General features: G+C 42.8%; 1 protein-coding gene across 3 annotated transcripts in view; it reads right to left on the bottom strand.

The window, feature by feature from the left end:
* Window positions 1–6,129: 6,129 nt before the first annotated feature.
* The window catches only part of GATA4 (GATA binding protein 4), a 161,776-nt gene continuing 140,913 nt past the window's right edge, over window positions 6,130–26,992 (bottom strand). For all 3 annotated transcript variants that reach the window (XM_073625139.1, XM_073625138.1, XM_073625137.1), the window contains 4 exons: window positions 19,578–19,744; window positions 9,991–10,204; window positions 9,155–9,285; window positions 6,130–7,089 (listed from right to left, as the gene is read on the bottom strand). In XM_073625139.1, coding sequence (XP_073481240.1) covers window positions 6,940–7,089; window positions 9,155–9,285; window positions 9,991–10,204; window positions 19,578–19,744 — 662 coding nt within the window. In that variant the 3' untranslated portion in view covers window positions 6,130–6,939. The remainder of the gene's footprint in view (window positions 7,090–9,154; window positions 9,286–9,990; window positions 10,205–19,577; window positions 19,745–26,992) is intronic.

Raw genomic sequence — 26,992 nt, 5'->3', positions numbered from 1 at the left:
CGGCTTCCATAAGCAATTATAGGATGCATGTGAAACAGATGACCCAAGAGTGTAAGCTCCTTGAGGGCAGGGACTGAAGTGAATGTACTATATACAGTGTATGTGAAGCACTGCATAAATTGACGGTGCTATATACAGTATCTCACAAAAGTGAGTACACCCCTCACATTTTTGTAAATATTTTATTATATCTTTTCATGTGACAAAACTGAAGAAATGACACTTTGCTACAATGTAAAGTAGTGAGTGTACAGCTTGTATAACAGTGTAAATTTGCTGTCCTCTCAAAATAACTTGACACACAGCCATTAATGTCTAAGCCGCTGGCAACAAAAGTGAGTACACCCTAAGTGAAAATGCTCAAATTGTCAATATTTTGTGTGGCCACCATTATTTTCCAGCACTGCCTTAACCCTCTTGGGCATGGAGTTCACCAGAGCTTCACAGGTTGCCACCGGAGTCCTCTTCCCCTCCTCCATGAGGACATCATGTAGCTGGTGGATGTTAGAGACCTTGCACTCCTCCACCTTCTGTTTGAGGATGCCCCACAGATGCTCAATAGGGTTTAGGTCTGGAGACATGCTTGGCCAGTCCATCACCTTTACCCTCAGCTTCTTTAGGAAGGCAGTGGTAGTCTTGGAGGTGTGTTTGGGGTCGTCATCATGTTGGATTACTGCCCTGCGGCCCAGTCTCTGAAGGGAGGGGATCATTCTCTGCTTCAGTATGTCACAGTACATGTTGGCATTAATGGTTCCCTCAGTGAACTGTAGCTCCCCAGTGCCGGCAGCACTCATGCAGCCTCAGACCATGACACTCCAACCACCATGCTTGACTGTAGACAAGACACAATTGTCTTTGTACTCCTCACCTGGTTGCTGCCACACAGGCTTGACACCATCTGAACCAAATAAGTTTATCTTGGTTTCATCAGACCACAGGACATGGTTCCAGTAATCCATGTCCTTAGTCTGCTTGTCTTCAGCAAACTGTTTGCGGGCTTTCTTGTGCATCATCTTCAGAAGAGGCTTCCTTCTGGGGTGACAGCCATGCAGATCAATTTGATGCAGTGTGCATATGGTCTGAGCACTGACAGGCTGACCCCCCACCCTTTCAACCCCTGCAGCAATGCTGGCACTCTCATACGTTTATTTCCCAAAGACAACCTCTGGATATGACGCTGAGCACGTGCACTCAACTTCTTTGGTCGACCATGGCGAGGCCTGTTCTGAGTGGTACCGCTGTATGCTCTTGGCCACCGTGCTGCAGCTCAGTTTCAGGGTCTTGGCAATATTCTTATAGCCTAGGCCATCTTTATGTAGAGCAACAATTCTTTTTTTCAGATCCTCAGAGAGTTCTTTGCCATGAGGTGCCATGTTGAACTTCCAGTGACCAGTATGAGAGAGTGAGACTGAGAGCGATAACACCAAATTTGACACACCTGCTCCCCATTCACACCTGAGACCTAGTAACAGTAATGAGTCACATGACACCAGGGAGGGGAAATGGCTAATTGGGCCCAATTTGGACATTTTCACTTAGGGGTGTACTCACTTTTGTTGCCAGCGGTTTAGACATTAATGGCTGTGTGTTGAGTTATTTTGAGGGGACAGCAAATCTACATTGTTAAACAAGCTGTACACTCACTACTTTACATTGTAGCAAAGTGTCATTTCTTCAGTGTTGTCACATGAAAAGATATAGTAAAATATTAACAAAAATGTGAGGGGTGTACTCACTTTTGTGAGATACTGTAAGTACCTGTAAAAAATAAATAATGTAAACAGTGGTTTTCATAAGTTGCCTGTAAAAGTTCTGTAAATACCTCCCTAAACCAGAAGTTATATAACCCCAGCACTGGGGATGAAGACATTGTAAACTTTATGTTCACCAACACTGGATGGATCCCACCTCAGGCCAAGAGGCTGGTAACTTCAACACAAGAAATGGTAACATTTATGCTGTTATACAATAATTCATGCATGACACTGACTCCATCATACATAGGGAGTGAGGTAGAAGAATATGCCCCAATCAAATTAAATAAATAAGTATTAAGGATGACACAGGACAAGATATCTTGTAAACTCAGTCATTGAACCTTGATGTGGGCATGCCACTGGTCAACTATTATATCAGTGTGTCCAAGCCAAGGCCCTTTTTGGAAATCACAGCATAGTTGAACTGAGCACCCATTTTGTTAGGATACATTATTACACCCGATACTTAGAGAGCAGAAGCCTTGTCCAGTTGTTTTTTAATTATTGGCCAATACGTGTTATTTATGGTTTTGTATGTTTCTTCTGATTTCCTCATAGTTTTGAAATAAATGTGTCCTATAATTTTGCAATTATTGCATGGTGTCACTGGAGTGTCCCTAAACATGTTCGAACAGCTGTTACATTACACATTGAGTGCGCACAGTGGAGTAGAGAGTAAGCCAGATTTTTCGTGCTTAGATGTAGTATGTCTAGTGATTATACCAACAACGCTTCCCATTTTCTCATCTATTAAAATACTGTACATTGATTGGGACTTGGAGGACCTTTAGTTGATTATATAACTTTTGACCTATGGATATTTTAGTAGGAGGAAGGATGTCCAGATTCCCACTTATAGATTTTTACCTATCACTAGAGGGGTCACCAGCAGGAGGAAGGAGGTCCCGATTACTTTATATAGATCTTTAGTTATCACTGGAGGGGTCACCAGCAGGAGGAAAGAGGTCCTGATTCCTCTATATCAGGGGTATTGAATTAAAAATCATGATGATCCAGTCAGTAACATTTTCTTCCTGCATAGGTCCAAATCCCATAATTATCACTAGAGGGATCACCAGTAGGAGTAACTAGGTCCTGCTTCCCCTATATAGATTTTTAGTTATCACTAGTGGGATCACCATCAGGAGGAAGGAGGTCCTGATTTCCCTATAAAGATCTTTAGTTATCACTAGTGGGATCACCAGCAGGAGGAATGGGATTCTGATTCCCCTAAACAGATCTTTAAGGTGTTTATTAACCCAAAAGTATAAAGCTGTGCCAGCCCCTCTATTATAGGCAGGCATAGCACACTGTACATTTTTAAAAACGAGGCTTGTAAATATATATATATATGATGGAGGGACGTATGCTGACTGCGGTGGTCAGGGCTCAGCAGCCCTAATTTTTGTGGTCAGCACACAGAGGGGGATACATGAAGTGAAAGGTTCAGCCAGGTTTTTTTTACAGCTTAGAGGGGACAGATTACACAGCACAAGCACTTTGCTGTTTAACCTGCTTTAAGGGACCAGAATCTCTTTTTTTTGGGGGGGGGTTAACAAACACTTTAATTATCACTAGAGGGATCACCAGCAGGAGGAACAAGGTCCTGATCCCCTATAAAGACCTTTAATTATCACTAGAGGGATCACCACCAGGAGGAACGAGGTCCTGATCCCCCTATATAGACCTTTAATTATCACTAGAGGGATCACCAGCAGGAGGAACAAGGTCCGGATTCCCCTATGTAGAGCTTTAATTATCACTAGAGGGATCACCAGCAGGAGGAAGGAGGTCCTGATTCCTCTATATGGATATTTAATTAGACCTAATTTAGATTATTGTGTCCAGTTCTTAATGATAAGATAGAATGGGTCCAGAAACAGGCAACAAAAATGGTGAAAGGTCGGAAAGATAAACAAAATTATCAGGAACTTAATATGTACAGTCTTGAAGAAAGAAGGGAAAGGGGAGACATGATTGAAACCTGTAAATACATTAAGGGGTTGATAATGTTCAGGAAGGCAGCTTTTTCAATATGAAGCCAAGATAAAGAACACAGGGATATGACCTCAAACTAGTGGGAGGAAAGTTCAAAACGAATCTTAAGCCGGCCATATGCATCTCTTACCCTGTGCCCTGCTGCAAGTTTAACAGCAGCAGCGGATGGGGTGGGCAGGCGAGGAGTCCACTCAGGCTGTTAAGTGCTGTGCCTGCGCTCCAGACAGGACTGTCACTCGGTCCATGTCTGAACGACAGTCCACTATTTGATGACACCTGCTTATATAGCTTTAGTTATCACTAGAGGAGGAAAAAGGTCCTGATTCCCCTATATAGATCTTTAATTATCATTAGAGGGATCATCAGCAGGAGGAACGAGGTCCTAATTCCACTATATAGACCTTTAAATATCACTAGATGGATCATTAGCAAAAAGAACAAGCTCCTGATTCCCCTATACAGACCTTTAATTATCACTAGAGGGATCACCAGCAGGAGAAACAAGGCCCTGATTCCCCTACATAGACCTTTAATTATCACTAGAGGGATCACCAGCAGGAGGAACAAGGTCCTGATTCCCCTATACAGACCTTTAATTATCACTAGAGGGATCACCAGCAGGAGGAACAAGGTCCTGATTCCCCTATATAGACCTTTAATTATCACTAGCGGGATCCCCAGCAGGAGAAACAAGGCCCTGATCCCCTACATAGACCTTTAATTAGCACTAGAGTGACCCCCAGCAGGAGAGACAAGGTCCTGATTCCCCTAAATAGACCTTTAAATATCACTAGAGGGATCACCAGCAGTAGGAAGGAGGTCCCGATTCCCCAATATAGATTTTTAGTTATCACTAGTGGGATCACCAGCAGGAGGAAAAGGGTCCTGATTCCTCTATATCGATCTTTAATAAGACCTCATTTAGAATATTGTGTCCAGTTCTGGAGACCTCACTTACAAAAAGATATTGATAAGATAGAACGGGTCCAGAGATGGCCAACAAAAATGGTGAAAGGTCTGAGAGGTAAAAGAAAAACATATCAGGAAATAATACACTTCAGGAACTTAATATGTACAGTCTTGCAGAAAGAAAGGAAAGGGCAGACATGATGGAAACCTGTAAATACATTAAGGCAGTGTTTCTCAACTCCAGTCCTCAAGGCGCCCCAACAGGTCATGTTTTCAGGATTTCCATTATTTTGCACAGGTGATTTGATCAACTTCACTGCCTTAGTAATTATCACAGCCGTTTCATCTGTGGGAAATCCTGAAAACATGACCTGTTGGGGCGCCTTGAGGACTGGAGTTGAGAAACACTGCATTAAGGGACTGTCACTCGGTCCATGTCTGAACCGCGGTCCACTATTTAATGACACCTGCTCTATATAGAGCTTTAGTTATCTCTAGAGCAGGGATATGTAATTAGCGGACCTCCAGCTGTTGCAAAACGAGGTCCTGATTCCTCAAACTAGTACGAGGAAAGTTCAATACTAATCTTAAGCCGGCCATATATGGATCGAAATTCGGCAACCAGCCTGTTGGGTTTTTATCGACAGATCAGTACTGCCGGCTCATCTGTGTATTCTGATGGAGGGGGAAGTCTCCCTGGTGTCAGAATATAAAGACTCAGCGGGAGGGATTCCCCCATCTACATCGGTTTGTAAATGGGGGGAATCTGGTTATTTTTTAGTTGGACCAAAAAAAATGACTAATGTATGGGCTGACTTAGAATGTACAGTATTATTTTACCAAAAGAGTTGCCACTTGAAATAGAATTCCAGCAGAGGTAATGAGTCAGTCAACTGTAAGTGAATTCAGACATGCTTGGGACAAACACAGATCTATACTCGGACATAAAAGTAATAAAAAAAAAAAAAAAGTTAAAAAAATTGGGCAGACTCCATGGACCACTTTTTTTTCTGCCATTACTCATCTATATTTCTATATTTATTTGTTGCACAATAGTCAAAAGGCATCTGAACAAATGGAGTGTAGTACTGTAGACATTGTAGGTGGCAGTGTTGGTGTTACAGCTAAACCCTTCCGCAACAAGCCATTTGTAAACTGCAGCCAACTGTCAGAACACAATGACATGGACATCATAACATAATAATGGAATCAAGCGTATGTTTCTTTTTATATTTTAAATACATTGAAAAGTTCAACTCTAATTTTATACAACAGTTTACAAAGTCAATCATACTTAAATAACACCTTGCAATATATTACAAACTTGCAATATATTCCAACGATTTTGAGATTTAGCTGGGATTTATGGTTTTCCTGTGTTTATTTACAGGTAAAAATATCCAATATACGATCAGTGAATTAACTTGAAGTATTAACTTGGCATGGCAGCTACCTGTAAGTCTGGTTTCTAGTTGAAATTTTTTTTTTTCCATGGCAATCAATGAATTAACCTAAAATAATAACTGGCATGACAGCTAAATCTGGTTTCAATTTGAGAAAATGTTTTTTTTTCCCCAAAACATCATTCCAGAGTCTAGTTGTAAGACACAAACTTTTTTTTTTTTTAAAGGCATTACAGAAAAGTCTACAATCATCTCGGAAGTGTAGAACATAAAAATACAAACCAGATCCACATTTTTTTTTTCTTTTTTTGCCAAAGAACACAAAATATGAATGTTGATAAGGAGAAAGTCCACACCAACAAGTGATGATGATTTTGAAAATGCACTCAGCAGCGGAAAAAAAAAAAATCAGCGTCCCCCCTCTTGATTAAATATAGTTTATTCTTCTTGTAAAAAATTTTTTTTTTTTTTTTTGCAAATTTTCACTAGCAAAGGTACTAAAAAAAAAATCTTCCAGCCACTTCCAGTGTTTCACATCGAAGATTGTATCCCTTGCTGGTGTGACTTTGGTGACGTTGGGTCGCCTTGCCAGAAGCTGTAAAACCTTCCAAGCCATAAACGTTAAATACTGTCCAGTTTATAAACGGTTCTTTGCTAGTAGAAGAGACATTAAATTATTTTTATTTTTACTCTAATAGTTCAAATTCTATCGCAACTTTCTAAGTCTCTTGAGAGCTTGCAATTTTTTTTTTCTATTTTCAGAGTGGTAGTTGTTGGATATAATTATTTGCCTAGGAAAAAAATACTAGTCATTGTTTGCGAAGCCCACTGTTCAAGTGACATTAGGAAGTGTCAGAGGTGCCTGGACGGCCTCACGCTAACACCAGGTTATTCCAGGAGTCGTGTTTGGAGCTGACTTGTGGAGATGTGTTGATTGAATGGTGGGTCTGCGGAGAGAGTTTAAGACCTGCCATTGAATGAATAGATGGTCCATGGCTTGTAAGAGCAGATAGTGGAGATGCCTGGAAGGTACGAATATATAAAAAGATCAATTAAAATGAAAACATGATTTGAAACGTAGAAAACTTATTAATATACACTATATTGTCAAAAGTATTGGGACACCTGCCCCAAAGTATCATGACACGCACGTGAACTTAATGGCATCTCAGTCTTAGTCTGTAGGGTTCAATATTGAGTTGGCCCACCCTTTGCAACTATAACAGCTTCAACTCTTCTGGCAAGGCTGTCCACAGGGTTTAGAAGTGTGTCTATGGGAATGTTTGACCATTCTTCCAGAAGAGCATTTGTGAGGTCAGGCACTGATGTTGGATGAGAAGGCCTGGCTCGCAGTCTCCGCTCTAATTCATCCCAAAGGTGTTCTATCGGGTTGAGGTCAGGACTTTGTTCAGACCAGTCAAGTTCCTTCACCCCAAACTCGCTCATCCATGTCTTTATGGACCTTGCTTTGTGACCTCACAAATGCACTTCTGGAAGAATGTGGACAGCCTTCCAAGAAGAGTTGTAGCTGTTATAGCTGCAAAGGGTGGGCCAACTTAATATTAATATAATGTATGTGGGGACACCAAGCAACTCTAAAAAATTCCACCCCTTAGCTGTCTTTCCTTTCTCTGTGCTTCATAGTGTTACAGATGCTGGGAGAAAGTGCTGCATAACAGGATGAATGAACTCCTGTGCGTATGCATGCCAATACATCATCCTGGCCAAGACAGCTGAAGACTAAAGATCCCAAAATAAGACCGAGAAAAAAATGGAAGCAACAGAGGAGCTTATTGGCCCCAAGGAGCTTATATCATAATGTGCAAGTATGCACAGCATATTGCATAATGTGACACTCTTACATTGTAGAGTGCCCTCTATGATCTCCTTAGTTTTCCGTTGTTGGTGCTTCCATTTTTCTTTAGTCTTTTTATGGAGTCTTGAGTCTTTAGCCATCTTAATTGGCTGGGCTGGGGTGATATAAAGCCTAGTTCACACTATAATTTTTTTTTTTTTTCAACCCAGTAAAAAAAAAAAAAAAAACCCAAAGAGCTCTGGAGGAGATTCTGTACTAAGGCCAGCCATACACGGAGCAAATTTTTTTCCTGCAACCACGGACATCAACACAGTGTTGATGCGAAAATCCCTCCTGTGAGGCCATCATCTTCTCCCGGCAGGGGGAGCTGTCCCCACTGGGAGAAGACAGTGATTATCAATAGCAGCTACTAGCGCCAATCGCAAGAGAACCTGGCAGGTTGGTTGTACCCAAGTTGACTAAGCAATAGCCTACCAATTGACGGTTTGAATCTCAGGAGGTTCCTGCTGAATCGGCCGAGATTTGAACCATATATGGCCGGCCTGACAAATCAGTGTTAGTACAGCGAACTCCCCGCTGAGGTATTGTGTTCTGATAAAGGGACCCCCTCCCCTTCCGCCAGAACACACCGATCAGCGCACTCAGCCATTGGCTGAGTCATTCTGAATTGTATCAGGGGGGCAATGAAAACAGTAGCCAGACAGTGCAGACAATCATTCTGGAAAAAATACAATTAAAGGTCCAGTTCACATCTAGTCTACAAGCAGTGTTCTCAAGCCCTGAGGTAGAGGTTGTTTTTGACCCCCATCCCTCCCAAATGCAATGGAAACCCTTGATTGTCTTCTGATCCTTAACAGAATAAAGTTATATCTGGACCTTTTAGTAGAGGTGTGACGCTTTAATTCACATTTTTGCCCTTTCTCAAGTTGATACTTGAGAAAGGAACCTTTGTGACATTTGAAATGTCAATGCTGTTAGGTCTATTTTTTTTTTTTCCATCTATGACCTCTGTAAAAAACGAAGGGTTTACTTTTGTAGTGCTGGCTGCTTTGTTACAGTCAATAATAAACAAAAAAAACTTGACAGGGTGATGCCATTTTGATTACTGTAAACTCAATTAAAAGTTTAATTGATATAGTTGTCTGGTGTTCAGCTGTAATACACATGATGGACATGTTTTAATTAGTTCAGACCGAGTGACATCCCAGTGGTGTTGACTACCACTATTAGAGGGACACATGCTATCAGTTTTGTATGAAGTGGTATTGCACCTGAGATATAGAAGTAGAGTGTCCATATTGAGGAGACAGTCCGGGTTCAATCTTAATGGGGCGCAGGTCCTCTCCTGTCGTGGAGTTGGTGGAGCTGGTGGAAGGAGTGAGGTTATCGCTGCCGTTTGGTCCTAGGATAAAGAAGGTCCACAAAAACACTTAGTAAGCAAGCTGCAGGGATCTGAATACAAGTTATGTTCGTTAGGAAGATAACATTGGCTACAGCATCTAAACGTGCTTTCAGTTACCCAACATCAACAGACTTCCATACCTAATGAGACCCTGTCACCAGACCATTCATTTTAACAAAAATATTTCCATAGAATTATATGTATATTAAATGTATTTTATTCATGTAATTTACCTGTAAAGCTTCCCATGTGTAGACGTTCAAAATCCCTGGGACTGCTGCTGGGCCCAGCCATCTTGAATGTGATGTCTACAGCTCAAGCAGACTCAGTTCTCACTCAAGTGGCACTCTTATAGCCCTTCACTCCTCCCGACAGCTACATAAAAGGTTATGAAGGGAGGTGGGAGGAAAGGCAGAGGAGCTGGGCCAGCGCAGACAGCAAGTAGACAGCCCAACAAGAGGATAGGGTTATGACATGCAAGGAAGGAGGGGTCTGTTCAAAAGAAGTGACTTTTCCTGGAGAAGCCATTTTCTAGCAAGTTGGTGACAGGGTCTCTTTAAAGACAATCATTGAAACTAGGCACAGCCAAAGAATGCCATCCCATGCTGAGGGCTGCCATAGTAATCCTCAGCAATAAGTTTCATTCTAATGGCATATTTCATATTGTGTGTTACAGCAGTTGATCTATGATTGCATTATATCTACCTGAGGGGGTTTTAGCTTTGCCGAGGTTCTTTGGTTTACGTTTCCTTGTCTGTATGCCTTCCTTTTTCATTGCTAGCGGTCTGGGTACACCGTGAAGTTTCATATAGAGTCCACAGGCATTGCATACAGGCTCCCCCTCTGCATTGCGGCGCCATAGTGTCGTGGTGGAAGTATGACAGTTGGCACAGGAGAGACCAACACGGCGGGAGGCGGACTGGAAAAAGAGAGACGTTACATTATTAGAGCTTGTAAAAATAAATTCAATTCAGATTTTTCTAAATCAGCCAAGTGTGGGATAGAAAAGTAGTCAAAAAAAAAAAAAAAAAAATATATATATATATATATATATATATATACACACACACTACCATGCAAAAGGTTTGAGCAGGTGTGAAGAAATGCTGTAAAGTAAGAAGGCTTTAAGGGGGGCCAGAAGTGCCAGCAAGGGACCCGAGAAGGGTAGGATCGGGGCTGCTCTGTGCAAAACCACTGCACAGAGGAGGTAAGTATAACATGTTAGTTATTTTTATAGAAAAAGAAACAAGATTTTAGTATCACTTTAAAACTGGGTGAGGAACAGCCAAACTCTGCTACTCCTGACATACAGTATATACAGTATCTCACAAAAGTGAGTACACCCCTCACATTATTGTAAATATTTTATTATATATTTTCTTGTGACAACACTGAAGAAATGACACTTTGCTACAATGTAAAGTAGTGAGTGTACAGCTTGTATAACAATGTAAATTTACTGTCCCCTCAAAATAACTCAACACACAGCCATTAATGTCTAAACCGCTGGCAACAAAAGTTAGTACACCCCTAAGTGAAAAGTCCAAATTGGGCCCAATTAGCCATATTCCCTCTCCGATGTCATGTGACTTATTAGTGTTACAAGGTCTCATGTGTGAATGGGGAGCAGGTGTGTTAAATTTGGTGTTATCACTCTCATTCTCTCATACTGGTCACTGGAAGTTCAACATGGAACCTCATGGCAAATAAATCTCTGAGCATCTGCTCTACATAAAGATGGCCTAGGCTATAAGAATATTTCCAAGACCCTAAAACAGAGCTGCAGCACGGTGGCCAAGACCATACAGTGGTTTAACAGGACAGGTTCCACCAAAGAAGTTGAGTACATGTGCTCAGCGTCATATCCAGAGGTTGTCTTTGAGAAATAGATGTATGAGTGCTGCCAGCATTACTGCAGAGGTTGAAGGGGTGGGGGGTCAGCCTGTCAGTGCTCAGACCATACGCCGCACACTGCATCAAATTGGTCTGCATGGCTTTTGTCCCAGAAGGAAGCCTCTTCTAAAGGTGATGCAGAAGAAAGCCCACAAACAGTTTGCTGAAGACAAGCAGTGTGTTCACTACAAAAGTGAGTACACCCCTAAGTGAAAATGTCCGGTGTTATGTGACTGATTAGTGTTACAAGGTCTCAAGTGTGAATAGGGAGCAGGTGTGTTAAATTTGGTGTTATCGCTCTCACTCTCTCATACTGGTCACTGGAAGTTTAACATGGCACCTCATGGCAAAGAAGTCTCTGAGGGGTGGGGGGTCAGCCTATCAGTGTTCAGACCATACACTGCATCAAATTGGTCTGCATGGCTGTCATCCCAGAAGGAAGCCCCTTCTAAAGATGATGCACAAGAAAGCCCACAAACAGTTTGCTGAAGACAAGCAGACTAAGGACATGGATTACTGGAACCATGTCCTGTGGCCTGATAAGACCAAGATAAACTTATTTGGTTCAGATGGTGTCAAGCGTGTGTGGCGGCAACCAGGTGAGGAGTACAAAGACAAGTGTGTCTTGCCTACAGACAAGCATGGTGGTGGGAGTGTCATGGTCTAGGGTAAAGGTGATGGACTGGCCAAGCATGTCTCCAGACCTAAACCCTATTGAGCATCTGTGGGGCATCCTCAAACGGAATGTGGAGGAGCGCAAGGTCTCTAACATCCACCATCTCCGTGATGTCGTCATGGAGGAGTGGAAGAGGACTCCAGTGGCAACGTGTGAAGCTCTGGTGAACTCCATGCCCAAGAGGGTTAAGGTAGTGCTGGAAAATAATGGTGGCCACACATAATATTGACACTTTGGGCCAAATTTGGACATTTTTACTTAGGGGTGTATTCTACTCACTTTTGTTGCCAGTGGTTTAGACATTAATGGCTATGTTTTGAGTTATTTTGAGGGGACAGAAAAATTACACTGTTATACAAGCTGTACACTCACTACTTTACATTGTAGTAAAGTGTAATTTCTTCAGTGTAGTCACATGGAAAGATATCTATATCTATATGTATATATATATATATATATATATATATATATATATATATATATATATATATATATATATATATATACTTAAAGAAATCTATAATCCTTTACAATCCAACAAAATGATGTCCCTGTAGCTGTGGTTACTACAGTGGCTGAGAATTGCCTGCAGACCCCTTCAATTTAAAATGTGATTAGAAAGCTTTTAGAATTTAGAATTTTAGGATCAGGTCAATTAAAGTCCCAACCCTCTTCAAATCTCTGATTTCTCTTTAAATGTATTCCATTAATTATTTGGACTTTTCTGGGTGGGTTGAGAACTTTTCTTTTTAATGTTAGAAATGTTATTTATTTAGATTGTATTTTATTATCACATTTTAAGGTTTAATTTAATTTTTTAAAGAAGCCCTTCAATTTAAAATGTGGCCCCATAGAGGTAGACCTTTAACATTTATGTTGTGCGACCAATAAAACATCTTGAGGAATGTGATTTCAATACAATATGGGAACATGTTGTCACTAAATAACTATATATGGAACACTGAGGCAGGATTTAGACCTTTGTTGGCATGCTATGACATGTTAAAAGCCATCTTTTATCGCATGTTGCCTCACCAGGCTACAACCCTCTATATATGTTCATTGCCAGTCACTCTGAATTCTACCCCAATGCATTTGTGTAGAATAAAGCAGAGCACCTTCCCTTAATGCCCAAATTGTTGTTTTATAGTACTACAATAACAATTACAACATTAATAGTATTGGCCACTAGGTGGCAATGTATCCCCAAGATTGAAATACTAAAGTATAAAGGCAAAACTTTTTTTCAGCTTTGAATTGAGCTGTGAGGAGGTTAGAACCCCTGTCAGGTATTTAGTGCCAAGAGACCAAAAAAGGTCCTATGCGCCGCACATTACAGCAAGACCCTGTGGATATGTGAAATGACAGCCTCAGCCTGGGTTCCAGCCAAGCCATGCCCCCAACGCATTTCACTCCGCCCCGGAGCTTATCCTCATGATTAAGCTCTGGAGAAGGGATGAAATGCGTTGGGAGGCATGGCTTGACTGGAGCCCAGGCTGAGGCTGTCATTTCACATGTCCAAAGGGTCTTGCTGTAATGTGACCCTTTTTTGCCTCTTGTATCATTGGAGCTGGGGTGGGCTCTGTCCTTGCCAACACTCCCAGTGTACTACAAGAGAAGATCCAGCAAGAGCCTTGAGCGGCACCCCCTATTTTTTGTCTGGTCACAGATTTTTAGTGCAGTCAGTGTCCCCCCTTAACCGCTTGCCACCCACGGTACACATACACTATATTACCAAAAGTATTGGGACACCTGCCTTTACACGCACGTGAACTTTAATGGCATCCCAGTCTTAGTCCGTAGGGTTCAATATTGAGTTGGCCCACCCTTTGCAGCTATAACAGCTTCAACTCTTCTGGGAAGGCTGTCCACAAGGTTTAGAAGTGTGTCCATGGGAATGTTTGATCATTCTTCCAGAAGTGCATTTGTGAGGTCAGGCACTGATGTTGGACGATTCATTCCAAAGGTGTTCTATCGGGTTGAGGTCAGGACTCTGTGTAGGCCAGTCAAGTTTCTCCAACCCAAACTCGCTCATCCATGTCTTTATGGACCTTTCTTTGTGCACAGTCATGTTGGAACAGGAAGGGGCCATCCCCAAACTGTTCCCACAAAGTTGGGAGCATGAAATTGCCCGAAATGTCTTGGTATGCTGATGCTTGAAGAGTTCCCTTCATTGGAACTAAGGGGCCAAGCCCAACCCTTGAAAAACAAGCCCACACCATAATCCCCCCTCCACCAAATGATATGGACCAGTGCACAAAGCAAGGTCCATAAAGACATGGATGAGTAAGTTTGGGGTGGAGGAACTTGACTGACCTCAACCCAATAGAACACCTTTGGGATGAATTAGAGCGGAGACTGTGAGTCAGGCCTTCTCATCCAATATCAGTGCCCGACCTCACAAATGCACTTCTAGAAGAATGATCAAACATCCCCATAGACACCCTCCTAAACCTTGTGGACAGCCTTGCCAGAAGAGTTGAAGCTGTTATAGCTGCAAAGGGTGGGCCAACTCAATATTGAACCCTACGGACTAAGACTGGGATGCCATTAAAGTTCATGCGCGTGTAAAGGCAGGCGTCCCAATACTTTTACTAATATAGTGTATGTGCACTGGCAAAGAGGGAGCGCTTTAACACCTACACCGCACACATATGCATCTATGGGTGGCAGAGATTAATATGGAGAGTGCTCTCACTGCATGTTCTCAGCACAGAGAGACAGCTCCTGGTCTCTAGTATTGATTAGGAGATGGCAGGGTTGGCTCCCGATCATTCGATCACTGTGACAGCCAATGACAGTGGTCACATGATCAGGCAGACCCCCCCAGGCATAATAGCCTAGTTAAGGTTCCATTCACACTTGCGCGACTTGTCATGCAGCTTTGGACATCAAAGTTGCGTGACAGGTTGTTCCCCCCTGTTTTCCAATGATAACTGATCATATATAAGCGACTTAAAGTTGCAGCAACTTCAAAGTAGTTCAGGCACTACTTTGGTCCGACTTTCATGCAACTTGAGGGCCATAGACTTCAATGCAAACCCTCAGAAGTTGCATGAAAGTCGGACCTGAATGTTATACAATGCAACAGTTGTCCATTGTAAATGGTCGAAGCCAAAGTCGTATCCAAGTTGCACCCATCCATAGTTGCACTGCAAAGTCAGAGCAACTTTGGAGTCATACAAGTGTGAATGGAGTCTGAGATCTGGGCAGGAAGAGGTTAAATTGATTCACACTCTCTGTAATTGCCCTGATAACCAGTGTCACTGAGAATAAAAGTGAAGACATCAAAAATTCTGAGTTGTCACCAGCATGGGATTTCAGAAGAAATCTTCCAATGGGGACACTTGTTCCTCTGACAGCTGTGTAAGAGATATCCTCACTTCCTGTTCAATATACGGAATAGGAAGTGAAGGAAAATCTTCTTAATGAGACACATACAGCAAAAAAAAAAAAAAAAAAAGAAAGGGGTATTAAGGTTTTCATCTTTTGTAGCCACATCAAACTACTACGTTTAAAATGGTCCTCCCCATTTTTATATTGTTATTATAAAATAGCAATACTCGCTAAGGAAAGTGTTATCACCCCGCCACAGTCACGTATAACCTCCATCATAGACCTGGCATACACTTTATGGCTCCCCGTATCTGCTGACATACAGTAAATGAATCTCAGGATGTCCCCATAGCCCCGTGTTCACTTCCTCCTGGACTTGTTTTCCTAGTTGTCCAAGGAATCTGCTGTGCTTTCATGAATTTAGGTCGAACGTGTTATTAGCAGAGAAGGAAGTGAAAAGTGTTTATCGTAACCATCAGAGAGTTTTTTGCATTTCTTATCAAATATGGAGTTATGTTTAAAGAGCGAGTCGCAGATTGACGTTGATGTTTATCAAAGGCTCTGGACTGCTAATGTGAGCAGCAGACTTGATATGGCTGTAGGGTTTATACGTAGGTAGATATGGTATCTGCATTGTGCTCCCTTTCACCCCATTACAAACGCTTTGCCATGCTACTAGGGAGGAGATTCTGTATGAGAGCCAACTGAGAGCGACTGACAAATATCAGTCTTCTTCTACAGATATGTAGTCAGCAACTCACATCATTCCAGTTGGCATGGCTGCATTCTGTGACAGCAGCTGGAATGACTACATTTTGTGACAGCAGCTGTAATGATGCCATTCTGTGACAGCAGCTGTAATGGAGGCATTATGTGACAGCAGCTGGAATGACAGCATTCTGTAACAGCAACTGACATGATGGTATTCTGTAACAACAGCTAAAATTACTGCATTCTGTAACAGCAGCTGAAAGTACGACACTCTGTAACAGCAGCTGAAATTACAGCATTCTGAAAAAACAGCTGAAATTATGGCATTCTGTGAAAGTAGCTGGAATGACTACATTCTGTGACAGCAGCTGGAATGACTGCATTTTGCAACAGCAGCTGGAATGACTGCATTCTGTAACAGCAGCTGGAATTAATGCATTCTGTAACAGCAGCTGGAATTAATGCATTCTGTAACAGCAGCTGGAATGAATGCATTCTGTAACAGCAGCTAAAATTACTACATTCTGTAACAGCAGCTGGAATTACTGCATTCTGTAACAGCAGCTGGAATGACTGCATTATGTAACAGCAGCTGAAATGAGGGCATTTTGTAACAGCAGCTGAAATTACTGCATTATGTAACAACAGCTAGAATGCCTGCATTCTTTAGCAGCAGCTGAAATTACTGCATTCTAGAACAGCAGCTGAAATGAGGGCATTCTGTACGAGGCAGCTGAAATTACGGCATTCAACAACAACTGAAATTACTGCATTTTGCAACAGCAGCTGAAATTACAGCATTCTGTAACATCAGCTGTAATTACTGCATTTTGTAACATCAGCTGTAATTACAGCATTCTGTAACATCAGCTGGAATTACTGCATTCTGTAACATCAGCTGGAATTACTGCATTCTGTAACATCAGCTGGAATTACTGCATTCTGTAACATCAGCTGGAATTACTGCATTTTGTAACATCAGCTGGAATTACTTCATTCTGTAACATCAGCTGGAATTACTGCATTCTGTAACATCAGCTGGAATTACTGCATTCTGTAACATCAGCTGGAATTACTGCATTCTGTAACATCAGCTGGAATTACCGCATTTTGTGACAACAGTTGTAATAACTGCATTCTGTAATAGCAGCTGGAACGACTGCATTCTGTGAAAGTAGCTGGAATGACTAAATTCTGCAACAGCAGCTGGAATGACTGCATTCTGTGACAGCAGCTGGAATGACTGCATTCTGTGACAGCAGCTGGAATGACTGCATTCTGTAACAGCAGCTGGAATGACTGCATTCTGTGACAGCAGCTGGAATGACTGCATTCTGTGACAGCAGCTGAAATGACTGCATTCTGTGACAGCTGCTGAAATGACTGCATTCTGTGACAGCAGCTGGAATGACGGCATTCTGTGAAAGTAGCTGGAATTACTAAATTCTGTAACAACAGCTGGAATGACTAAATTCTGTAACAGCAACTGGAATTACTACATTCTGTAACAGCAGCTGGAAAGACTACATTCTGTAACAGCAGCTGAAATTACGGCATTCTGTAACAGCAGCTGGAATGACTGCATTCTGTAACAGCAGCTGGAATGACTGCATTCTGTAAGGGCAGGTGACTACATTCTATTACAGTAGCTGACATGACTGTGTAGCACCCTGATGTTTAGGCAGGGCTGCTATTAAATGTAGTTGCCAGGTGATAGTTGCCTTGGCCAATTATTAGGAGATCAATTGATTTCCCCCTAATTCTGTAATTGCGTCACTTCTGTCACTAGGTGGCATTATAGCTGGTGACAATGGATAAGAGAAGGGCATAGCAAGGACAGATTATGAATGAATGGTGTCTCAGCCAATGGGCAGGGATTTTCTTTGGTCCCTTGGCCTGCTGGGAGAGCCTATTTATTTGGGTGGAGTCAGGTGATCGGGGTTCCGTGCCACCTGGATGGTTGTCAGGGTGGACGTGTGTTATGCTGCCTCGGGCTGCTAGGTTGGAAGCCAGAGGCCTATCCCGGGGACATCTGACTGCTATAGGCTGTCTGAGGGCCTATCCAGAAGCAGGAGAAGCAGTGCAGGGTTGGGACTGCGGACTTGTAGCCCAACCATAAGTAGTGGTTCCACCGGCCAGGGAACCAGCTGTGGTCGGAGGTAGAGGGGAAGCTGTCGCCACTACGGGACCATCCACCTTGTTACCAGGGACCACTGTGAGTAAGCTGCGGACAGTACCAGAGCAGACTTCTCACCAGCCGAGGATGGTGAAAAAGTGAGAAAACTTCAGCAAGTGCCAAAGCAGGGACCCAGCGGGACAGCAGAGTTGACGCTTGTGGAGCATCAGTGAGTGCAAAGCCAGGAACCTAGCGTGTCAGCGGGGGTGGCGCTTGAACAGTATCTGTGAGTGCCAAGCCAGGGACCCAGCAGGAAACTGGGGGTGACGCTTGAGGAAAATACTGAGTGCTAAAAGTGGAAGAGCTCAGGGGATTCAGTGGCTAGTGGATCCAAAGTCTAGTGAAAGACTGGGAGTTCGTTGAGTAAAGATCCATAGTGAGTGACTGTGGAGTAAAGAGAACTGTTTGTGTTGCCAATAGTTGAATACAACTACTGTTAGTAACTGCTACAAGATTGCTGCCATAGGAGACAGCGGTCCTACCTATACAGAAACGGTGTCTGGCTGGAGGCCTTCACCGGTATAGCTGTCTGCCTATAGAAGTCTCGCAGTCTGCCAGTTATCATTGCACCTACCTAATGGTGTCCTGGCCCTAACCTTCTCTCTCACAGTTCTGTCCAAGAGATAATAAATCTCTTTGCATTCAAAAAGTGTCTGGCACCCACCATTTCATCCTGAATTACAGAATCACACCATGCATTATAACTAGAGTTGTCCCCATACCACTTTTTTAGGACAAGTACGATACTTTTTTCAAGTACTTGCCAATACCGATTACCATCCTATGACAGCAGCTGGAATGATTGCATAATGTAAAAGCAGCCGACATGAACGTATTCTCAGCTTTTTTATTTGAATTGCAAATGTTAAATTCGAGAGTCTCTGGTTTTATTAAATATACAGTATATAGAACTTTAGATAACTATGAAGACTCAAAAAGCTCTGGAAACTTGGGGAACATCTACTGATAAATATGGAGGCCACCACTGCCATTGAGTTGCTGAACTGGGACAAGTGTGCAGGTCAGCATTTCTGACTTTCTGCATTCTTGATCCAGGTCAGTAAGATAATGACTAGCTGCTGCTACACTGTCTTGCAGTTTTTATAGCAAAACTTGCAAAACATTTTGGGTACAGTAAGGGAGGATTACACTTTCAACATTTGCCATGTGAGTCCCATTGGGGAGATTTCCCTTCACTTCCTGTAGACACAACAAGAACTGGGGGGAAATCTCTCCAAAGCAAAGTAAATCTCTTAGACAATTGTTACTTCAACAGGTGCCCCAACTGGGAAGTTTACCCTCAGTCCTTGTTCTGATAATAGCTGGAAAAGTTGGATTATCCCTCAATTTCAGTCGTGGTAACAATTATTGGTAGGGTAAACAGAGTAAATCACCCAAGACGCAGCACTGAAAACCCTTCAACACTCCGTTGGTGTGTTGGGACCCTCCATTGGCTTTATATACACTTTAAATAAATACAAAACCCCTAAAGAATCTTACCAGCCTTCGTTGAGGCTTGATCAATGGGCGGTTGATTCCGTTCATCTTGTGGTAAAGCCCGCAGGCATTGCACAGATAGTGGCCTGTACCATCCCTTCTCCACAGAGGGGTGGACATCGCTCCACAGTTGACACATTCCCTCCCCTCAGAGAAATCATCGAAAAACTCTGCAAGAATAGGAGAGAAAAAAATCAGATCTTTTCAGCCTGAAACAACCGTGATTCCAAAGATGGCTAGCTGTAGACTTAAGGTGATGGTTGAAGGATTTGACTGGCAAGAGGTCCTACTTTGGCAGATCTTTCCAAAAACATGCATTATGTAGTCTTCATGGTAAAGCCACTCTGATGCTAAAATAAAACTTTACAATAATGTGTCCCCTACAAAGAAGACATGGAATATTCACATCTCCTACCACCCAAGTCACCAAGCCATGCAGTAGTGGAGAAAACCCCTGGCTGAAGACCCTGCAGAATGATTTTTCCACGAGTGTCAATTTCCTGGTCATCTCATCCGCAAGCTGAGGTTCTCCCTGATGGCCCCCACATCACAACACAGTAGAGGACTCAGTATTACCACACGATGCAACAGGGGGCCAAGAAATCTACTCTCCTGGAAGTAATGGATTCTTCACCACTGAGGTGAAAGCATCAAAATAGGATAGGATAGATGAGTATCCCAGTATGCAAAGGACACTTTATGGTAAAGCTTTGTTATAGTGACAGAGTCTTTTTAATGGATTAAGCAGAGTTCCTCTGGTGCTGACTATATTTCTGGAGAACAAAAGTGATCATCGCGGAAAATCCATTGTAGATGGATAGTGTTTTCTCTAGGATCATATAACGGTGTCATCTACAACGGTTGCAGTGTTTCTACAGACATACAGACTTTCCCTCATGAGATTTCATTGGATGGATCAGGCAAAGAACATCTCAGGTCTATAGGTACCCTGAGGTTGCATACAGATTTGTGCTTTCCATATTAACACTTATACAGCAAGTTATACATCCATGCTAGTAGTTATTCTATAATGCCTATGTACCATAAATTGTTTGCTGGATGAAGCCAAACACTATTCTTTTTTTTTTTTTACATTTGGACAGGGGCGTTGCTAGGTCTACAAAAGATCTGGGGCTAGAGCCCAAAGCAGCGTAGCAAAGAAAGTCATACGCTTGGGCGGGCATACACATGTATATTCAGTAATATACGTGTGTGTATATATATCCCCAGAGAGCCCCCCACTTACATCAGGGTCCCCAGAGAGTCCCCCCTTACATCAGGGTCCCCAGAGAGTCCCCTCTTACATCAGGGTCCCCAGAGAGTCCCCTCTTACATCAGGGTCCCCAGAGAGTCCCCACTTACATCAGGGTCCCCAGAGAGTCCCCCTTACATCAGGGTCCCCAGAGAGCCCCCCTTACATCAGGGTCCCCAGAGAGTCCCCCCTTACATCAGGGTCCCCAGAGAGCCCCGCTTACATCAGGGTCCCCAGAGAGCCTCCTCCTTTCATCAGAGTCATCAGAGAGCCTCCCCCTTTCATCAGGGTACCCAGAGGGCCCCCCATTTATATCAGGATTCCCAGAGAGCCCCCCTTACATTAGGGTCCCCAGAGAGCCTCCCCCTTAAATCTGGGTCCTTAGAGAGCCTCTGTCTTAAAATCAGGGACCCCAGGGAGCCTCTCCCTTGCATCAGGGTCCCTAGAGAGCCCCCCACTTACATAAGGGTCCCCAGAGAGCCTCCCCTCCCCTTTGGGGACCCCTGCAGAGACTCTGGGCTATTGGTCCCAGATTCGGGGCTATAGCCCCAAAAGCCACCCCCTAGCAATGCCCCTGCATTTGGATATAGTAGAGAAGCATTGGATACTCTGTTAGGTCTTTATTGTTGCCCCCATCGTAGGGGACATACCCTTACTTCCTGTTCCCGTATTGTACCTCCAATTCCTGCCTCTTTGATGCCAAGTCACATGTTGGACATGTAGAGAGAAGTCACCACTTCAAGGTTGTATGAAAATCCCTCACCTCTACAACTCTGGGTGCCAACCTAAGGGAACTCAACCACATTTTATGAACTCAATAGGAAAGCAGGATGCCTAGGACTATCCCTCTTGGATGAGCATTGTCCTTAGCAGGACTACAGTGTGCTATTTCCGAGCTTGATAAAGCTGGATGTAATCTGATGTCATTGGCGTGCAACTTCTGACTTTCCAACCAAGCCAAATGTTGACACACAGGGCTTGATTTACTAAAACTGGACAGTGCAAAATCTGGTGCAGCTGTGCATGGTAGCCAATCAGCTTCTAAATTCAGCTTGTTCAATTAACAAATTGACAAAAAAAACTGGAAGCTGATTGGCTTCTATGCAGAACTACACCTGATTTTTCACTCTCCAGTTTTAGTAATTCAGCCCCATAGTGTGTTACTAGGATGAGGAATGAGGATGTCACCCAGATAGGGAGTGAGGGGAAAGCATTTACATTGGAACAGACAGTCTAATAAAACCCACGTTTTCCCCACTACACAAGTATTTTCATTGCCGTCTGTGCCTCTGTTGGAGAGTTTTGCAATAATTTCCTGCCCTGGTGACTCATTATCTTAATGGAGACACAGACAGAAAATCCTTGCAAAGACACAAAACTTTTGCCGCTGTATCCAAATGTAAAAAAAAAAAATGTCTGGAGTCAGAGATTACAAACTACGTGCATATATAAAAACTCTGTTTAGGTTAACCTACATATGCCCAATTTATGTTTAAGGGTACAAATACCTACACTCATTCTTCATATTAACAGGGTTGCTAACACGCAAAGCACCTAATATTTCACATCAAGTTGACACAGCTCTTAAAACAAGACAAAGGTTAGAGAGCAATCAACTTCAAAAGTCAAACTTCTCTGTGCAGCCAATGACAGGAGTTTGAGCACTGTCCATAAATAGAAGGGGAACGTTCATGGACACACCACCCCCATGCTGACTGGCATTGATTTTACTTGTCCCAACCAAGTGTTTAAAATAAACTTCTAATGCTGCGTACATTTGATCGGAAATTCGGCCAGCAAAAGACCAGTGAGAGCTTTTGGTTGGAAAATGCGACCGTGAGTATGCTCCATCGGACTTTTGCTGGCCGAATTCCAGCCAGCAAAAGATTGAGAGCATGTTCTCAGTTTTTTGGTCGGAAAAAGTTCCTACCTGAAAATGCGATCGTCTGTAGCAATTCCGACGCGCAAAATTCCTACGCATGCTCGGAAACAATTTGACGCATGCTCGGAAGCATTGAACTTCATTTTCTCGGCTCGTCGTAGTGTTGTACGTCACCGCGTTCCTGACGGTCGAAAGTTCAGCGAACTTTTGTGTGACCGTGTGTATGCAAGGCAAGCTTGAGAGGAATCCCGTCGGAAAAGCCATCATATCTTTTTCCGACCAAAAACCCGATCGTGTGTACGCGGCATAATTAGAAGATACTCTTGCGGATGCTGCTGTTCAAACCTTTATCATCTGAACACAACTTTATGTGGGTTTGGACCCCACTGGAGGTAAAGCCGAAAGTGGGAAACCTCCCCATTAGAACACTGATAAGCATTTTTCGCACTTAATCTCAATATAAAACATGATTTCACTGCAGTTTCTAAAAAAAGACCAAACCTCCCAATTAAAAAAAAAAACTATTTGTGGGGCCCCCTATATTTCTAACAATTATTCACATGTAGAAAAATAGAGAAGAACTTCAGTTAACCCGCTTCAGGTGAGTCCAATCTATCATGGGCACACTCCATGGGGGTTATGACGTGGCATAGAGAGTATAGTGGACTGAAAAGCTCCATTCACACTAATGCAGTTTTTTTTTTTTTTTTTTTTTTTTTATGCATTTTGCAGAAATGCAGGGAATTTTTTTAACATGGGTTCCTATGGAACACATTCACATCAATGCATTTTTGTGCCTCTGTGTTTTTGGAAAGGGTCAGGGACTTTTTTTTCCAGCAAAATGCAGCATTTTGCATGTAATAGACTTCAATGGACCCGTATCCAAAATGCAAACGTGTTTTTACAGCGATTTTGCTGCAATTTGCATTTTGCGATTTGAGTTTTTTTTTTTTCTTTTACATTCACTGTATAAAGCCGGCCGACGCGTCCTTAACAACCGATGAGTCATCAGCTGTCAGCGGGCTTCCCCTGACAGCTAAATGTAAGAAATAAATTGCTGGCTAAAAAAATTTCCGAAAAAACGGCGTCCCCCCCAGACCGTACCAGACCAGGGTCTGGTATGGACTTAGAAGGGGAACCCAACGCCAAAATTTTTTAAAAAATGGCGTGGGGTCCCCCCCAAAATCCATACCAGACCCTTATCTGAGCATGCAAACGGTAGGTCAGGAAAGGGAGGGGACGAGCGAGCGCCCCCTCCTGAACCATACCAGGCCACATGCCCGCATGCTTTGGGGCAGGGGGGGCTCTGTGCCCCTCATCCCACAGCATCTTGCCCCCATGTTGATGGGGAAAAGGGCCTCTTCCCCACAACCCTGGTCAGTGTTTGTTGGGGACTGTGGGCGGGAGGCTTATCGGAAACTGGAAGGGGACCCCCAGATCCCTCCCCCCTCCCCCTATGTGAATGGGTTTCGGTTACATCGTACCCCTACCCATTCACCAAAAAAGCAGTGAAATGTGAAATACCCTTTGGTCTAGTATGGTCTTGGGGAGGGGGCCCACGCCATTTTTTTCGTGAATTTTTTTTAGCCGGTAATTTTTACATTCAGCTGCCAGCGGGGAAGCCCGCTGACAGCTGATGACTCATCAGTTGTTAAGGACAGGGGGGCAGGCTTCCCGACCCGCTCCTTAGCAACCAGCTATATACAGTGAATGTAAAAAGATTGCGGCAAAATCGCAGTAAAATCAGGATTGTGAACGCAGACATCCCATGTGATTCGCACCCGTACCTGTGCCAATCACATGCAATGTCTGTCTCATTGGATTCGCATTACAAAAGGCGATGTGATTCCTGTCCGAAATCCACAGTTCCCACTGTGATCTGTGAACAGATATGGGGGTGTCATTAACATTGTATTGACACCCGCAGCGGGCAGTGTGAACTGCCTGCGGGAGAGATGCGATGCGGGAACCGGCGCTGGAATCGTGCTGGTTCCCGCATTGCTACAGTGTGAACCCGGGCTTGATTCACACCTATGCATTGTTAATGCTTTTTGCATTTTGCAGATTTGCACTACAGCCCATTAAACATGGTTTCCTATGGAACACGTTCTGTGGTGCAAATCTGCAAAATGCAAAAAGCACAAAAAATGCATAGGTGTGAATTAGGCCTGAGGCTGGATTCACAGCTATGCATTTTTAGTGCTTTTTGCATTTTGCAGATTTGCACTACAGAACGTGTTCTATAGGAAACCATGTTAAATGGACTGTGGTGCAAATCTGCAAAATGCAAAAAGCACTAAAAATGCATAGGTGTGACGGGGCTTAGGCTGGATTCACAGCTATGCATTTTTAGTGCTTTTTGCATTTTGCAGATTTGCACTACAGAACGTGTTCCATAGGAAACCATGCTAAATGGACTGTAGTGCAAATCTGCAAAATGCAAAAAGCACAAAAAATGCATAGGTGTGAATCCAGCCTTAAGGCCTATGCATGTTGCTTTTGAGCCACGTTTTTGAGCAGCGTTTTTGCAGCGTTTTTGCAGCGTTTTGTGTTTTTTTTTTAGTTTTTTTTTAGTCTAAAAAAAAAAAAACGCCAAAAACGCAAAATGCATCAAAAATGCTGCAAAAACGCTGTAAAAACGCTGCAAAAACGCTGCACTTGCATTTTTGATGCTGGTCCATTGAATTCTATTACATGCAAAACGCTGCATTTTGCATGAAAAAAAGTCCCTGACCCTTTCCAAAAACGCAGAGGTACAAAAAGGCATTGATGTGAACATGTTCCATAGGAATCCATGTTAAAAAAACTCCCATGCATTTCTGCAAAATGCAAAATGCATCAAAAAACGCGTTAGTGTGAATGGAGCCTAAGGGAGGATTTTTGTATGAAATGTAAGAAACACTTAGGCTCCATTCACACTAGCGCGTTTTTTTGATGCATTTTGCATTTTGCAGAAATGCTCGGGAATTTTTTAACATGGGTTCCTATGGAACATGTTCACATCAATGCCTTTTTGTTTCTCTGCATTTTTGGAAAGGGTCAGAGACTTTTTTTCATGCAAAATGCAGCGTTTGGCATGTAATAGAATTCAATGGACAAGCATCAAAAACGCAATTGCAGCGTTTTTGATGCGTTTTTGCCGTTTTTTTTTTTTTTTTTTTAAATGTTTTTTTAGACTGTAAAAAAAAACAAAAAAAAAAAAAAAAAACGCAAATCGCAGCAAAAACGCTGCAAAAACGCTGCTCAAAAACGTGGCAAGCATGAAAAAAAACCCTCCAAAAACGCCCAAAAGCAACATGCATAGGTGTGAATCGAGCCTTACAAAGATAGAGGGTGCCTGTGGGTAGCCTCCATGGGGTCTCTGTAAGGCCTGGTTCACACCTATGCATTTTTTAGTGCATTTTCTGTTTTGCAGAAACACTACAGTCCATTTAACATGGTTTCCTATGGGTCACGTTCACATCTGTGCATCTTATGAACAGGGCCAGGGACTTTTTCTGGTTTTGTTCCCATAGACTTCAATGGATCAAAAACGTGTATTGAAAAACGCAAAATGCACCTGGAATATGCAAACTGCGACCTGCATAGGTGTGAACCAGGCCTAAAGATGGAAGGAACCTCCACCAGTGGATGGCAGCCAAGTGAAGCATCATTGAATAACCTGAATATGCCTGTTCTTTTCTTCTAGCTTCCCCTGCTAGTCCTCCTCATCATGTACTAAAGTCCACATCGTGGCCAAGAAGACCACCAAGAGCCTAGCTTTAAGAAGGATAGGAACAAGTCCATGGTGGTTATCCTCAAGATTCATTGCAGAAATCTAGGGAAGTCCAACACCAAGCCCAGGAACTAAGGGCATGCTTTCAGGAAGAAGAGGAATAGTTCCCTGGGACATCATGTGACATCCTTTATGTGTAAGTGGACTAAAAGATATAATATATATATATATATATATATATATATATATATATATATATATATATATATATATATATAAAATAAAAAAAGCTTTTTTAGTTTTGGACAGAGTGGAGAGGGATTACAAACCCTGTCAGAAAAGAAAGTCTCAAATGATGGGTTGTCACCAGAACAGGAATAAAGGGGAAATCTTCAAATGGGGACACTCGCTCTGGTGACAACCAGGGATTCCTTCACTTTGAAGGGATTACCTCTTACTTCTGGTTTTGGCGCGATGGGACAGGAAGTAGATGGAAATCTTACCAATGGACCACAGATGGAAAAAATGACAAAGGTTATAGCCCTCTATCCGTAAAAAAATAATAATAT

Source organism: Aquarana catesbeiana, linkage group LG04, assembly GCF_042186555.1.
Source record: "Aquarana catesbeiana isolate 2022-GZ linkage group LG04, ASM4218655v1, whole genome shotgun sequence".
Lineage (NCBI taxonomy): Eukaryota > Metazoa > Chordata > Amphibia > Anura > Ranidae > Aquarana > Aquarana catesbeiana.
The sequence above is the reverse complement of the archived record's forward strand: the minus strand, read 5'-3'. Positions and strand labels throughout refer to the sequence as shown.